Source organism: Gymnoscopelus microlampas (assembly GCF_963454915.1).
Source record: "Gymnoscopelus microlampas genome assembly, chromosome: 7".
Lineage (NCBI taxonomy): Eukaryota > Metazoa > Chordata > Actinopteri > Myctophiformes > Myctophidae > Gymnoscopelus > Gymnoscopelus microlampas.
Window position 1 is genome coordinate 36,937,496 of NC_139944.1, and position 16,123 is coordinate 36,953,618.

Consider the following 16,123-nt stretch of genomic DNA (forward strand, 5'->3'; position numbering starts at 1 on the left):
ACCCTGTAGGACGCGTGCTAGGATCTCAAAGTCTTTGGTGTCACCGTTGTGAGTCTGAACCTTGGCTCGAGTCTGGCTGTAGCTTGTCTCTATCATCTGAACCATCTTCTCAGGAACTCTGTAGGCCCGGAGAATGTTCATGAGTTTCCCCCGGTGGATGGTGTCAAAAGCCTTTTGGAAGTCAATGAAGATTATCACCGCTGACAGGTTCCACTCCCTTACTCCTTCCAGTATCCTCCTCGGCGCCAGTATCTTCCTGCCTGTTGTTCACTCCGGGCGGACAACTTTGTTTGTTGGGGTTTGTGCCGTGAAACGCTTTGTAAACTTGTTTTGGAAAAGTGCTATACAAATAAGTAATTTAAACATTTCCCCTGTGTTGCAGCCTTTACACATCCCTGGCTGAATAGAGTAGTAATACATCAAATCAAATTAAGTCAAACTATGTAACCAAATTAAGTCATTTCAAGGAACAAAGAAGGACTCCCACACAGGGTTTTAGACATACTGAGGTAATTGAGCACCGCTCCCACACAGACAACAAATTTTAATGCATTTTGAGAGCAACACTAACCACTTAGGACAGTTGTTCCAAATAGTTTGTGTGTATGGTCTATAAACAGAAAACAAACGAACAATGCAGTGGTTGCTTAATAATGAACATTTAATCACTAATACTGCTACAGTCACAACTTTATGTACTGAAAGTTACGGGTTACACTTGAATAACTACCATCGTAGTTAGACACTCCGTCTCCATGTATGTAGAAAATGTATTTTTCAGCTAATCTCTTACTAAGGCCAACAGTGCTGCTATGAAGCATCTTTTTCATTGAACAGTTTTGCAAGCTGTGCAGGAACATTACAGAACGTTTGACAAGGTGGGCAGCCATGAGATCGGCGCTATGATATATACCGGCATTCGAAATCTGTGCCTATTTCCACAGGACGTCAAAATGAAAAATACCAGTACATTACTTGCTTCACATGCGAGTGGGAAAGGGGTTTATTAAGAAACTCACCCTGAGGAAGGCGTAAAGACAGATGGACATCCAGTTGGTTAGCAGTTTCTCCACCACCGTCTCTGTCCTGCGTAGACACACCAAACGCCGAGTTAGATGAAAAACACAGATTACACTTTGTGAAGAAAGGTTCTATTATATCTATGTAGTAAATACTATTTACTAGAATACATTCACATGCAAACACACTTGGCACCTATAATCAATGTCCTACTTCACTGTTTATCAATGTGGTTTCCAGGGACCAAACGAACCCTTACAAGTCCATTTGGTTCCATTTGTGCACTGTCAGATCTAAATGAACACTGAGGATTTCAGTGTAGAGGTCCCAGTGAGAGATTATCATTTTTGTGTTGAATATCACAGGCCTACTTTAAGGTGTGTGGCATGTCCAAGCTAACACTTCATGCAGCCAGTATATAATGCTGTACGTTTATCAGGTCTGCGACTCTGCGTACCTTCGCAGCATAAGCTTGGGGTTTTTCGCGACGTACTGCTCCACCAGGTCATTGAGCAGGGTTTTGAGGATGTCTGTGAAGTACTCCAATTTGCCATGTAATGCCACCGTCAGTAAGGAGGCCACATAGGCTCTGTCTCTGGGAGAGAAGGTTCTCTGGCTCTCCAGTGTGTGAATGAACTGGAAGGAAGAGAAGGAGAGAGGAAGGAGAGAAAGTGAGAGATGTGAGCCAGGCTGCTCAACACAGATGAGGATGCTCATTCGGTTTCATTTAATAAATTGTTTGATAACACTTTTTCTTAACATTTTTCCCCAATTCAAGTAAACAATGAATTTAATGATAAAGATGGTCAGTTGACAAATGTCTGAGTTTACACCAGAAGAGTGAAGGGGGAAGAACAGCATCATAGTGAAAATGGTGAAGCTGGGTACCTTGGTGAGGAACAGCTTGCTATTAAGCAGGTTGGACAGCTGCACCAGTCCTTGCTCCACTGTCTGCCGACGACACTCCTGGACATCCAGGTCCCGCCTCAGTGGCGACTCCCGGTGGCCAGGGAAGAAGATGCGCTCGGCATACCTGCGGTAGTCCAGGAACGGGATGCCAGAACCAACCAGGTCACTGGACATGTCCATCATCTCTGTCATTAAGTCTGCAAGGAGGGGAGGTGTGTTATAAAGGGTTAGGCAGTTTGATTAGGAAACAGGAAGTCTTGTTTCAGATTGGTGTTTTTGTAGCCTTTCAAATGATCTATTCAGACAACAATGTCCTGTTTTACTAATCTGCTGTTGTTTCCCCTGCCTCATTAGCATTGCCTCAGACTACAGTATTATTGTGCACAATACAGTGTTACAGTTTGTAGCCCTAAAATCTGGCAGTCAGAGTGTTCACGTAGTTTTTGTGTTTGTTTGTGTTTGTGTTTGTGTGTGTGTGTGTGTGTGTGTGTGTGTGTGTGTGTGTGTGTGTGTGTGTGTGTGTGTGTGTGTGTGTGTGTGTGTGTGTGTGTGTGTGTGTGTTTTTGTTTTACAAGAGTTCTTGATTAATGCAGAAAGTCTGTGGTTAAAAATATAAATCTAAGAGTTTCATGTATTTTTCTACGACATAAAGAATCAGCTAATATCTCCAGTTCATTTTAAAGCAGTTAATTGTGTGGTTTAAAAATGTAAAACAAATCAAAAACAAAACATTTTAATTATAATAAGCCTATTTAACACATTTATCCAAAAGCGGATGCAAAGTTTCCATTGGAAACCCAAGGTGGAAGTCCATGGCAGAGGTAATTTCATGCTTAACCTACAAAAAGACTCCGTGTGGTTGTATTTCCATATCTATTTACATTTACTATACTTCCCTCCCATTCTGTGTTCTTGCCAGCCTTTTCCATTCAACCTTAATATACCCTGTTGAACTTTACTCCATTCTGTGATTTGCGTGTTGGAATGTTGATATTGAAACAGGATTCTAGGGTTAGTGTTTGGTGGTGAGGACCTGATGAATATTGACACTGGACAGTCATGACAGGCTAAAATTAAAACTGGCTTCCTCCCCCACGGAAAAGCCATGTGGGATCAGCAGACATTTCATTGGGGAAGTTTGGTGTAATGGGATAACTTCATAAAGGCCGTCTGAAAACAAAGTTGGTCTCCTGGCCTCGGGGAGAAAAAACAAACAGTCTTGTTCTCTATTCCGCTCTCCTTCCTTTTCTGGCTTCTCTGTAACCCCCCCCGGGTTTCTTGTCTGTTCTATCAATTTCCTTCTCTCCAAATCGTTATCCGTTCCTCTCGTCCCCTCCGTCCGTACCTGTGAACTCTTTCTTGCAGCGGTCTCTCACACTAGTCTCCAGGTTCTCCAGTTGGATTTGGACCTTCTTATAGTCCCTCAGAGCCTGTTTGCTCTTCTTCCTGATACAGAGGAACAGAGTGGGGGGCGGGAAACAAAACGTTCAAGAGGTTATGTAAACGATAGCAATAAGCACTCTTATGAACACATGTCATTGTGTATTCACAGCTTTAGTCATAAATTGTATATAAACAGAGACCATTTTCCAGTTAATGGTTTTATTTTTACAGTGTGGAGGCACTGTAAGAGGCAATACATCTATGGGTCTGTCAGTCTGTTTGGGGATAATCTCGCAAACCACTGGAACGATCAGAGCCAAATGTCTTTAACATTTTTTGAAATATTTTGCTTTAATTTGACAATGGACTCTATAGAGCTCAACAGTGAGGTGCCATGCGTTATTATTAGACCCCATCTTATCATATTTCGTGTTTACATTCAGAGTCATTAAAATATTACTGAACTTGACCTGAATAAAATCAGTGTTCGCTAAACAACATTGTCCTGTTAATAGGACATTCGAATTTTGTTCGTAAAAACTAATTTTGTTTCCATGGACCGTTTTCAGGTCGACTTTTCAAATCAATCCGCTCTTTAAAACGTGTTAAAACAAAATGATGGTTTGTTTCAAGTCTCTGCAAGTTTATTTTCATACTGTAATGAAATAGACTGATTCCAATGGCTTAGCAGAACATCAAATAAACCTGTCTAAACATATCAGACCACTGGTATGGTCCTTTAATTTGCATAACATGGTACTTAACAAGTACCACTGCCTACCAAGGTCCTCTGCTGTATCCGTGCCTTATATACTATCAGTACAAGTAAGTAGGTCGGAGTGGCTTATCGTTGGTATCAGTGGAGCAACGAGGGCGTCTTTCCCCTTCAAAATGCGCTAGACCCCTGGGAGATGCAGGCAGAGGTGGAGCATTACACCTACCTTCAGCTGGCTAAACGTCTTAGTTGCCAAAGCCGTGCTAGTCATAAACGAATATACGTAAGTATAGAATATAGAATATACGTAAGTACAAAAAGAGCTTGATAGTCAAACAAAGCGGTGCATTCACACTGACACTCACACACATAATAGAGAACCCATCCACCCACCTGTAGATAAGCACAATGATGAGGACAATAAGGGCCACGAAGGAGGCTCCGACCCCAACTCCTATCTGGGCCTCCAGGGGAAAGGTGGACAGACTGAGGCTGTCATACTGCACCATACCCAGGGAGAAGTTCAAGTTGCCCATATGGACCTAAAAACAAACACACACACGCACACACACACAAACAGGCTTAAAAGGCAATACATGTCTCTGGTTTCACACAACAAAACTAATGCTTGCACTTTGAACGGCGATGTCTCTGAACACCGGTTTCCACTACATTCACCATGAAAAAATAAACACCCAGTGAGCCGTTCTGACATGAGTTTGTGTCCTACACAATAACATCCTGAGTGTTCATTAAACTCTGACAGTTTAATTGTAAGCGTGTACGTCTAACCAAGGGGGCCGGTAATAGTGGGACTCACTGTAAATTCCGGCAGATTGTCCGAGCCTTCGCGTCTCTTGCCGTGCGGGCCCGGAGCGGGCTGCTGGGGCGGGGGCTCACAGTAGAGATGGTTTCTGGTCAGAGTCTTCACAGCACAGACCCCTTCCCCCACCAACACTACCACCTCCTCCTTAGTGATGGCCAGGTCCAAGTTCTCTCCCTGCGGACAGATACAGTATGGGTCAGATATGGGTGTGAGGAAAATGTAATTATTTTAATTGGATTTATTTATAGAACTTTTAAAGAAGCTTATTGCTTCTATTGGGGGTGGCCATAGCTAAGTGTGTACGTAGAGAATCCGTGTCCCTGTGCTGGCCTACGAGTCGAAGTGTCCCTCAGCAAGATACTTAACCCCTAACTGCTCCCCGAGGCGCTCCACAAGTAGTGCCCACGGCTCCTGATACTTAGGATGGGGTTACATGCATTGCAGATGCCACATTTTTCTGTATATGCAAATATACAGTGACAAATACTGCAAAGGAGTGCGGAGCAAATTACTATTATTATTCTATAGAGCTCTAATTGTACAGTGCTCCTGCTATCATTACAACTACCACCATTACTGCTAGCATTGCTACCACAACGTATACCATTATAACTAATGCATCTCTACTACCACAAATACTGTTCACGTACTGCTAGCCTAAACTTAGAATTCTGGGTAGTGTAGTATTAATTGCCTGGTGCAAGGAAGGCTCCTGCAGCGATTAATACAGAGAAAATTGGTGTAGCTGGTGTTTTTTGAATGCACTTCATACTACAATAGATAAATGGAGATTATTTTGAGAAATGGCAGAGTAATTCTAACACTCGTTCTTCTGGGATAGTCTTTCCTGTTCCCTGTTGGTCCTACCTCTAGCTGGATGAAGCTGCCAGGGTTGTAGCGGTAGGCCTTGAGCGGTTCCTGGTCGTTGAGGATTTGCAGTTTGGGGTTGGGCTCGTAGGTGAAGCCATGGGGGTTGAGGCTGTTGAAGTCGAAGTGCAGGTTGTCCAGCAGGAATTCTACCGTGACCTTTGACCCCCACACGGATGAGTCTACCATGGGCGAGCGGCACAGGATCAGGGTAGAAGAGTTGACCTCACAACGCTCTCCGAACTGAGAGAGAGAAAAATATCAACGTTTCAAAGCAGGTAAGAAGCAAGTTTCAAGTCGTATGGTAGAATTAAAGCTGCTACTTCTAAGAGTGAATAATGAAAAATAAAGTTTGCACAATGAGAAACTAACCTTCAGAAACATGACAGAGCCATGTAGCTGATTTAGCCTTTACTTTTAACATTTGACCTAGAAGAAAGACACACACACACACACACACCTGCTTGACAGAGCAGAGTGGATCTTCAGGGCAAGTGGGATCAGGCACCATTCTGGGCTGCCTCCTCACTCCACCGGCCCTGCTCCTTCTCTTCCTCCTCTTGCTGGACTCGTAAGGAGAGACGCTCACCACCATCCTGGGCTCCTGAACCACATCCAGGTCATGTCCCGATACATAGATCTGCCGTCCTCCGCTGCACACAGAGGAAAGGAAGGATTTGAATGTTCCATTTTGTTGTCATGTAAACATCATCATCACCACACAAACACCCCCCCCCCCCCCCACACACACACACACACTTACTCCAGGTAGCTCTTGTTGGGCGTGGCATAGGTGATGTTAGGATTGGGGGTGTAGTGGTAGGTGGAGGTGTGCAGATGCCGCTGGCTGCTGCCGTAGTGCAGGGTGACACGGTGCGCGCCTGTCCTATTAGCGCTGCCTGTCACACACACTACGCTGGCCTCCTGCACCCCGGATGCCCTGTAGGAGGAACAGGGGTCAGACAGGTCGAGGTAATGGAGAGGCAGAGAGCGGTACAGATGGAGGGGAGGGTGGATCAGTGGGTGTAGAGGAGAGAGAGGAGAATGATTAAGAGATGTGAGAAATCTTTCAAATTGTATTGTGGGTTTGGTGAAGAAAGTGTGTTCATAACATACTGTATGTTGCATGTTTTTGCACATACAACATATTGTCTTTGTGACTTACATGGTACAGGGCACCCCTCCCACAGTGATAGACAGCTCTGTGGGGCGGCCGGTCAGCAAGTTGCGGCCAGTGATTGTCAAAGACGTGCCCCCTGCCTTGGGCCCTCTTTCTGGAGACACTCCCATCACAAAGGGGTCCTATGGTGGAGCAGGGGAGATGGATCAAGAATAGGGCCATTATTTGACAACATCTGTATCAGCAATTATGCAGCTGATAAAATAGCAAATCTACAAGGTCACAAAATGTGATGCCTGAGCTTGTATGTCTGTTATAATAGTAACATTTTTAATAGAGCATAAAGGACCACTTCATGCATTTTCAACCTGTCTTCATATAACTGGTCCTCACTAATGCTCATGATAATATGGTACCATTTTTGTCTACTCGGTCTGTATCTCGGAGGAGGGCAGTGGACAGTTCAGAAACCGGCCTACCAGTGAGAAAGAAATTGTACCATATTATAATGAGCAATAGTGAGGACCAATTATATGAAGATATAATCATTAATTGAAAATGAGTGAAGTGGTCCCTTAAGAGGTAAAATATAATGACTTGTATGCTTGTACTTGTATGCTTGATCATTGTATAATTACATTTGATTGTACTTTTACTATATTGAAGTTGTCTCTAGTTCAAAACATTATTTGTCTTGATGCGTTTGCTTATACTTTAAATTACCTTAAATATAACTTTAATCAAATCTAAGTTTTTGATTACAAAGCTTTGCACTTTCTGACAATATATCGTTCAATACATTATTAATCGGTGGTCTAGGACTTTTAAAAAATAGCAGATCTACAAGCTAAAAACACACAGCGCCAAGAGGAAAGTGGAATTCAACGTATTCATGGATCTCATATGGTTGGGGGAAGCTGGGTAGATCCACCCCTGCATGCAATCACGAGTCCTCTCTGCCCTACAACGTCTTGATGGTGTGTAGTGTACCAGGCTTAATGCTGTTATGAATTATCACCTGGTAGCTGAATTCCTGGCTGGACAGGCCAATCCCTCCTCCATTCACCTCAACAGAAACATGGCCCATCTTCTCTCCTCCGCTAGCCTTGGTCCGGCACACTATCCTGGAGGGAAGAAATCATTTTTATTACTATTTCTTTTTTTTTTAACAGTCACATAAATCTTAACCTTAATAACAAACACAAAACAATACAAAAAAAACGTTCACACTCTGCCACGTGCACACTGCTACACACAAACACCCTCGCAAAACACTGCAGTTGGATGAAGGGCTTGCCATTTCAAAAAGTCATAATGTCAGGAATTAAAACTAAGAGCTTCTGAACCAGACTGACGGCCATGCATTTCTGAAGCAAGACAATCCATTTTAAATGGAATTCATCATAATGACATGTCATTTTGCCCAGCCCATGAAGGTATCCATCAATTTGTGCAGAAACGTTCAAATTAGCAGAATATAACGTATAATAAAAAACTCTTGACAACTGTAGGCTTTTTGAATGTCAGTCGCAATAAAAAAGACAATACAGCCACACAAAATCCCAAAACGATTAACCAACACCACCACCTGTAGCAACCACTGTATACCTGGTGGAGATCTCATAAAGGCTGGGGATAACGGCACAGGGAACCCCTGCTACAGACACCGAGTTGAGGATGTCTTCCGCCTTCTGGCCCAAGTTGGAGCCTGAGATGCTGACAACCGTCCCCCCTTCCAACAGGCCGGACAATGGCTCAATCTAGAAGGGATGTGACAACAATGTTACAGTGGGGGAAAACTCTACATATGATGCAAATGATATCTGTGGAACCTAGAAAGTGAACAAGTACATGTGCCATGTAAGTAAATAGAAACTAGATGGAGCTGGAGAGTTGCTGGGAACACTATTGGCAAATAGGTTTATCTGTATGGAACAATTTGAAAACAAAGTGCTTTAATAAACTAGGTCCTCAGGTAAGGCACTTTATTCCACAACGGTTTTATGACTTATAATTAATATAGTTATATTTGTACACTATCAGAGTTGAATTAACACTGAGGATTTTACTGTGTACTTTTCTAATCAATATTACTTATGCAATATATTTTCATGCACTACGTTGCCTAAACAGTGTGCTCAGTACAACCAAGGATTGTTCCCCTGTACTATGTTAGTCCTACACTGTCATTAACATTCTACAATACTATTACTTCCCATGAGCTGGTGAACTCTGAATGTGCAGTATGTTCTACAATGTTAATGCTGCACTAATATGTGTCCTGTATGTCTGTCCATATACTTTGTCAGTAGTCTTGCGTCAATAGAGTGCTACAGTTTGTAGTACAGTTTCCCTCATTGGATTTCCAAAGACACAGCGTTTTCTATTTATACAGAAAATATGTCTGTGGTTAACATAAGCCTTTACATGTTGTTCTACGACATAAATTGCACCTGTTAATAGCTCAACCTAAAATTTTTAAGCCGCTTTCTGGCTTCAAAGAAAGTATGTTGATCTGTGTAGATTATCTATTAACTTGTTAATACCATAAGTCTTTGTTGATTACAGAGCTTATTTTCTTTATTTACCTAAAAGCCCCAAAATTTAAAAAAGTTCCATTGGAAATCTGGGGTGGGAAGCCATAGCAGAGGTAACTTCCTACAGGGTTGGCCAACAGAAAGACATCACCCATGTAGCACTCTTTATTAAATGTTCTTCTGTTGAGTTGTCACTGCACCAGATACTTTTTTTCTTTATTGTATGAACCTACTTGAGGGGAGTAATTCAGACTAATGCAACATTCTAATGCTTAATTTATGCCCCGTCGACTGACAGTGTTGTGTGCCGAAGTATATATGGGGCTTAAAACTATTTCAACTTCATCGCAAATCTTTGGTCTGAATTATGCTTTAAGGGGGGCGCATGCTACCATTTTCGGTGATCACACTCTTACCGCGGCTCAGAGACATGACGTCACTCGGCCGCGGTGATAAGCGACTCACCGCTCACCTAGGCACATCTCTCCGTTTTTACTTACCGAAATCACCGGACTATGAGTGCCTAGTATCATAATCACCTTTTAGGTGAAAACGTTTCCATCTTAAAGGTGAAAGGGTGATCACCTAAAATGGTAGCATGCAGCCACCTTTAGAGAGACTGCAGGGCACTTGTGAAAAGGTGCGAGGGTGCTGTGTCAGAGCAGTGGTACTCACGGTGTGTATGACCGGGGCGGGACAGGTCCTCTCTATGGGCTCACTGCAGGAGTCAGAGTACAGACAGCTGGCATGGGCACCACCACACCACACACAGCCATACTTGTGGTGAGCCGTGTGACAGCGGCTGCAGTCAGAACGCCCCACTGAACAGTTGTACAGAGTCACTGGGAGTGGGGGGTAAAAAAAAGCAAGATTAGAACACAATAGGTGAATGCAGTGAAAGTAGTTGAACGGGGAGTAAAAGTGTGTATGAAAGTGGGAGCGCTGTGTGCGAACGAAGGTGCAACACAAGAGAAGCGGGAGAGAAAGAGCACAAGATCAACTAGAAAATGTGCTCCTCGGAGCACAAGTCTCCGCCAGCAAATATTGATTAATCCTGTCTAAGCTATTTATATTACGTATTGTGGTGACACCAGTGTGTCTACATAATGTATTGCTCCGCCATTTCTCAGCCATTTCGTGATTATTCCTGTCTTACCTCACTTTGAAAGAGACACAGACTCTTTCAAAGTGACACATCTATTTATAGGCCGCTATACGTCATGCGTCTCACTAGCCAATCAGAGCACACTCTTTCAACGTATTGTCACGTGTCACGTGAGGCTTGACCAATGTTAGCTTGGCCGAGGGGGGGGGAACGGAAAGTGAAAACATAGTCTCCTGGCGGAGACAATAATAAGCAGGTGAGAGAAAAAGTGAGACAGAGACCATCAAGAGTCTGTTTGTGTGTGTGTGTGTGTGTGTGTGTGTGTGTGTGTGTGTGTGTGTGTGTGTGTGTGTGTGTGTGTGTGTGTGTGTGTGTATGTATCAAGTCATTGTTCTTTCTGTCCTTGGGGAAGCGCAGAGCGGAGGACATTATCCATATGTTGACAGTAGATAAACAACCACTAGTATACGACACGGAACACTGTGTTACAGCCCACAGTAATAACACAGCTGCCAGTGCTCCTGGCTGCAGCTCAACCTGCATGTTGTTGTTTTTGTTTTTTTTACAGTACAGTACAACTGAAAAGCATAGAAAGAGAAAAGAAAGAGTAAAGGGAAAAAGCGAACGTGCCAGTCGATGACCAAATAATCTCGATGTCCCCAGTTCAATTCTAGCCAGAGAACTTCCAGGTAAGCAAACTGGTTAGGGGTGAAAAAGAAGCAGAATGTGAAGAGAGGGAAAAGACAGACCCATTCTGGGGGTGATTCCTCTCTGGGTAGAAGGCTGCTGTCATTATGAAATTATAGATAGACTTTCTAACTGTCCAAGTCAGTTTTGCAATGTGCCAGCAAATCATGGCTGCACTTGTTGGCATTTGAATGCACCTTGAATTACCTTTTGCTTCGTGTGTTTTCGTGAAAACTTCCCATATCCTTGTAGCCTGGTAAACCCTCCCTCCGGAAATCTCATTTCAATTCGATTTCAGAAGGGAGTCTGGTCTGAAACGCCTTTCTGCAATAATCGCTGTGGGCTGGAGTTGGGCGGGAGTAATACCGTTGACTGACAACCCCTTCAACCAATGATCGTTTTTCCCCTTCAGCCAATGAGCAGTTCAATTTGACGAGCTCCAGACTATGTGACGCAACGGGACTTTTGGGACGGCCATGCCGAAAATAGGTTGCCTTATTGGGATACATGCGTGTCACTCCCCGCCCCTGCCGGTTCTCTAAATTTATATTTTTAAATAGGCTCTGTCATGATTAATTGACCACATATATGAAGTTAAACAACTAAATTCTATCCAAACGATATCTTATAAGTAAATTCCGTGCCTCAAAAAAGAAGTTTGAAAGCGTTATAAAACTGAAAGTAAGAAGTGAAGGCACTCGCACAAACAACAATGGCTGCCGTTCGTCTTTTTTCGGCGGCTCTCAGGCTGCACTCGGGTTCATTCGGGCTCACTCGAACTCGCCACCTGATTGGCCAACTGTCGCTGTCAATCACAGAACAATGAGCGACGACGCTGATAGGCTCGTCGGCTCGGCGAGCAGAGCGATTATTGGAGAAAGGCGTTTCAGACCAGACTCCCTTCTGAAATCGAATTGAAATGAGATTTCCGGAGGGAGGGTTTACCAGGCTAATATCCTTGTCCTTTAACTCCAATTGCAGCCTTGACCAGCTCCAATTGCAGTTAATCCCTGAATCCACCTACTTCACTAACAATGCAGCATATTGTCTTAAATCCCTCATTCTGAATGTAAACCAGCCTGCTTTTGTTGACAGTCGATTCACGTGCTTCCAAACACATCACAGTTTAGCCAGCAGCCTTCTACTCAGAGAGGACATACCACCAGACCACTCTATGGACGAATGAATCACTCTCTTTCACTTTAAGTAGAGTAGACATGCAGCACTCCTTCACTTTGAGTAGACTAGACATGCATCACTCTTTCACTTTGAGTAGACATGTAGCACTCTTTCACTTTGAGTGCCCCCTCCCAAAAGACAGCTTCTCGTCGGTTCAGCATGTACAGTAGGTGATCCATCTCTGATTCACAACTGATAATTTCAACGAAAGGTGACAAGTTGTCCTGCCAGCCTGCATTGCATGTAATTTCCCCCTTTCTTCCTCTCTCTTGTGACGGCCTCCCGGCCTGCCAGTGCTTGTCTGTTGTGGATGCAGGTACCTGGTAGGTGGAGCTGGGAGTCCATCAGCTCTGATCTAGAGCACCTGGGCCCAGTGCTCTCAAGGCTTTAAAAGCAGCCCTTTTCCACTCTGACTATCTCATTCTCCCCTTGCACACTTTGATTTGTTTGTTTGCATTGTTTGCATACCCGTCACCTTCATATGTGTTTCCTGTTCAAATCTGCTGCCAACCAATCAAACGAAGCTATGGGAAACTGAACCAGAACAGGAAACGGGTATGCCAGCTTCTGGGAGCCCAGGACTACGAGACGGGCAGCCTCGTTACCACAGTTTCAAAAAGAACCTTTAACACCATCAGCCATGCAGTGTAGAACTCACCATAGAGGTCAGGAGCACTGTCAACATGGAAGGTGTCCCTCCGCTTCACGTACACCATGGCATTGTACTCCTCCACCACAGCCGTGTACGAGTACTGAACAAACAAACACCATACAGTTAGATCTCAACTGTTAATCTAACTCCAAGAGTGCACAAATGTACACATTTGTACCCTATTGGAGTTAAATTAACACTGATGATTTTAATCATGCACAAATGTATTTTAATATGGCAGGTCCGATGGCAGGTACAAGAAAAATGTGTTGATTGATTTAAGGTTTATTGTTTTTAGCCATCTTTTCACATTGCCCTCAAAATACCAACATTTCAAAGCATGTGATGCTGTCCGAAATACAGAGAAATGATTATGTCTAACCAAAAACAGAAATGGAAAATGTTGGACCAAAGGCAGGATATTCCCATATTGGCTATGACAGCATAATTAATTGAATAATTTGTTGTATGAGATTACGTGTGACTATGAGACGCAGACCTGGTGTAGCTGACAGGTGATGTCAAAGAGGGATGGATTCATCTCATCTGTCTCCACGTAGGCATCCACAACCACTGTCCTCCCCTCGATCACCAACACACACTCATAGTCCTGGCTCAAGTCTTCGTCCTGAACACCACAGTGGAATGGAAGAGTCACTGGTCCGCATACAATGATGTAGGTTCATCTGTTATGCCTACTTTATTGTGCTCGCACAACGGATCTTCACCAACTAACAACACCGCCGTTGTGCGTATGAGTATAATAAATTGAGCTTCCCATGTGAGATTTTGTGTATGTGTATGTACGTGAGTGGAAATGGGAGCGCATTCAATTTTGCTATACGCATTTGTGTTTATCCCATTCAATCCGGAAACGCATATTTATTTATTTTTTTGCTTTAACAATTATTTTATACTTTTTGAAAATAGCAGATATACAAGCTCATAGGAGCTTGTAGACCTCCATTTTTTTTATCGGAAAACATTTAGCAAATCTTTGAATATATATGTTTTTGAAAGCTAACATTTTTAACTCAAATCTTTGCTTCTGGGGATTCTACAAAAGTAGATATTTTGTTCCAGGGTAATAAAGTGCTATATGAATGATTCTACAAATGTAAATATGTTGTTCCAGGGTAATAAGGTTCTATATGAATGAAATTATTATAACTAGACCATACCCGGTCGGCGCAGCGCATCCGTGGGGGGATATGCGCACATGATCTGGCAACCCGGAAGGCAGTTCGTCCCATAGCTGGGCAGGCCCGTAACCATGGCGACATTGTTTGACACATAAACGCTAATAAGAAGCTGAGATTTGATGAAATTGAAAAACGGGCTTCACAGTTAAGTTCAGATGGTAATGGTCAATGGCTGTGTGCAAAATCAGAGCAATTGGTCCAGCCAGTGAGGAGAACCGGGTAGCTTCACGTACTCACGTACTCACCTACTCACCACTACAGACAGAGGTTACTAGAATTATAGTAGGATTGACGCGTGTGTGCGTATTACCTGATAGAGATGTAAGTTGCGGGCCAGTAGAGTGATCTTCTTTTCAACTTTGACAGGTAACAGAGGTGACCCCTGGACCTTCTCCACACATGGACAAGCTGAGGATCCCCAGCTAACGAGCGAGCCCTCGTCACCCTGTGGTCCAGACACACAGCAGCGATGTTATACACACACACACACAGCACAGCCAGACAAATCATTCATACAGAAACTTCCACCCTCTCAAAGAAAACTGCCTTTTTAAGTGAGTAATAAACATGATGGCTGAACTGTTAACATGGGCCATTAAATAATAAAACGTTCACACATGAATAAAATTAATAATTCAACCACTGCTGGTGAGGGGACCTTTCTTGTGTCCAAAGCAGAAGCCAAAAAACACAACAACACAGTTGAGAGACAGTGAGAGGAAAAGCAAGGGAGAGAGTGCAGACGGTGGTTCAGGTGGGATTTTACAACTGAGAACTGAGTCCAGTCAAGAGCTGGGAAGGCGGAGAACAGCTGAGGGCCGGAACTCACCGGGAGGAGGGCATCTGCCGAGTCATACTGGTAGTCCAGCTCTGAGTCGGCGTCCATCAGGCGAGGGTAGGAAGGAGGGGCATGTTCAACTTCCCCGTCGCCCGACAGCACGGTGGCCGAGAAGGTCGTCGTGTCATTCTCCGCCTCGGAGGCGGCCTCTGCCTTGCCCTCTACTTCCTCCTTCGGTAGAAGGAGCACTTCTGGGTCGGCCTCCTGGTCAGCTGCCTCGGTGGGGAGCTGTATGTCTTGACGGGGTAGGGATGTAGGGGGCTCCGTCAGGTCCAGGTTGAAGTCGGGCTCCGACTCAGCTGGCTCCCCCATAGGGAAAGGGGTGGGCAGGGCATAGCCCGAGAAGCCCTGGGTGGTCTCAATGGGGGCCTCCGTTGGGCTCTGCCCTTCCTCTGCTTCCTGGGCACTGCTAGGAGGTGACTCAGTTACCACCTCCAGAGGGGCAGACTCCTCGGGGGCTGGGATCATGAGGGGCATCACGGCGTCTGGCTCGGACAGTTGTGAGTCGTCCATCGCTGCCGTGACTGGTGCCAGCTCTGTGTCAGCTGCAACCTCGGTGTCAGCCGGCGTAACAGCAAGGCCTTCGGTTTCACTTCCAGTTTCAGGTGCCATGACAAGCTCCTCTGCTTTATTATGCTCCTCTTCTTCTCCTGTGGCAACCTCTGGCACGGGCAGCCGGGTCGTGGTGGGTGCCAGCGTGGTGGGCGGCAGGGTGGTAGGAGGCTGGGTGGGTAGAGATGTTGTGGCTGGCGTGGTGGGTTCAGGTGTGGTGGTCGTGGGCTGTGTGGTGGTGGTGGTGGTGGTGGTGGTGGTGGTAGTGGTGGTGGGTATGGGAGTTGTTGTTGTAGCCATAGTCGTAGCTACAGTCGTAGGGGCTTTGGTTGTTGTTGTTGTCATGGCAGTAGTTGTTGTTGTTGTGGTAGGGACTGTGCTGGTGGTTGTTGGGGCGACCGTTGTCGCTGCGGGGGTCGTAGCAACTTTAATGGTTTTGGTTGTGGGAGGCGCTGAGGTGGGAAGTTTAAACTGGGGGGGGGGGGGTTGCAGGGGCGGGAAAGACATGGTGGAGAGGGTGAGACCAAAATA

The 16,123-nt window shown here is 44.6% G+C and overlaps 1 protein-coding gene across 1 annotated transcript in view; it reads right to left on the reverse strand.

Annotated features, from left to right (window-relative positions):
* plxnb1b (plexin b1b) overlaps nucleotides 1-16,123 on the reverse strand; it is a 95,454-nt gene that overhangs the window by 8,319 nt on the left and 71,012 nt on the right. Inside the window, exons 12-28 of the mRNA XM_084062422.1 lie at nucleotides 15,032-16,063; nucleotides 14,513-14,647; nucleotides 13,500-13,628; nucleotides 13,007-13,100; nucleotides 10,053-10,219; nucleotides 8,449-8,600; nucleotides 7,859-7,964; nucleotides 6,886-7,022; nucleotides 6,484-6,660; nucleotides 6,181-6,373; nucleotides 5,721-5,963; nucleotides 4,848-5,027; nucleotides 4,421-4,569; nucleotides 3,275-3,375; nucleotides 1,909-2,126; nucleotides 1,478-1,656; nucleotides 1,020-1,086 (exon numbers count right to left, since the gene is read on the reverse strand). Coding sequence (XP_083918548.1) covers nucleotides 1,020-1,086; nucleotides 1,478-1,656; nucleotides 1,909-2,126; nucleotides 3,275-3,375; nucleotides 4,421-4,569; nucleotides 4,848-5,027; nucleotides 5,721-5,963; nucleotides 6,181-6,373; nucleotides 6,484-6,660; nucleotides 6,886-7,022; nucleotides 7,859-7,964; nucleotides 8,449-8,600; nucleotides 10,053-10,219; nucleotides 13,007-13,100; nucleotides 13,500-13,628; nucleotides 14,513-14,647; nucleotides 15,032-16,063 — 3,459 coding nt within the window. The remainder of the gene's footprint in view (nucleotides 1-1,019; nucleotides 1,087-1,477; nucleotides 1,657-1,908; nucleotides 2,127-3,274; nucleotides 3,376-4,420; nucleotides 4,570-4,847; nucleotides 5,028-5,720; nucleotides 5,964-6,180; nucleotides 6,374-6,483; nucleotides 6,661-6,885; nucleotides 7,023-7,858; nucleotides 7,965-8,448; nucleotides 8,601-10,052; nucleotides 10,220-13,006; nucleotides 13,101-13,499; nucleotides 13,629-14,512; nucleotides 14,648-15,031; nucleotides 16,064-16,123) is intronic.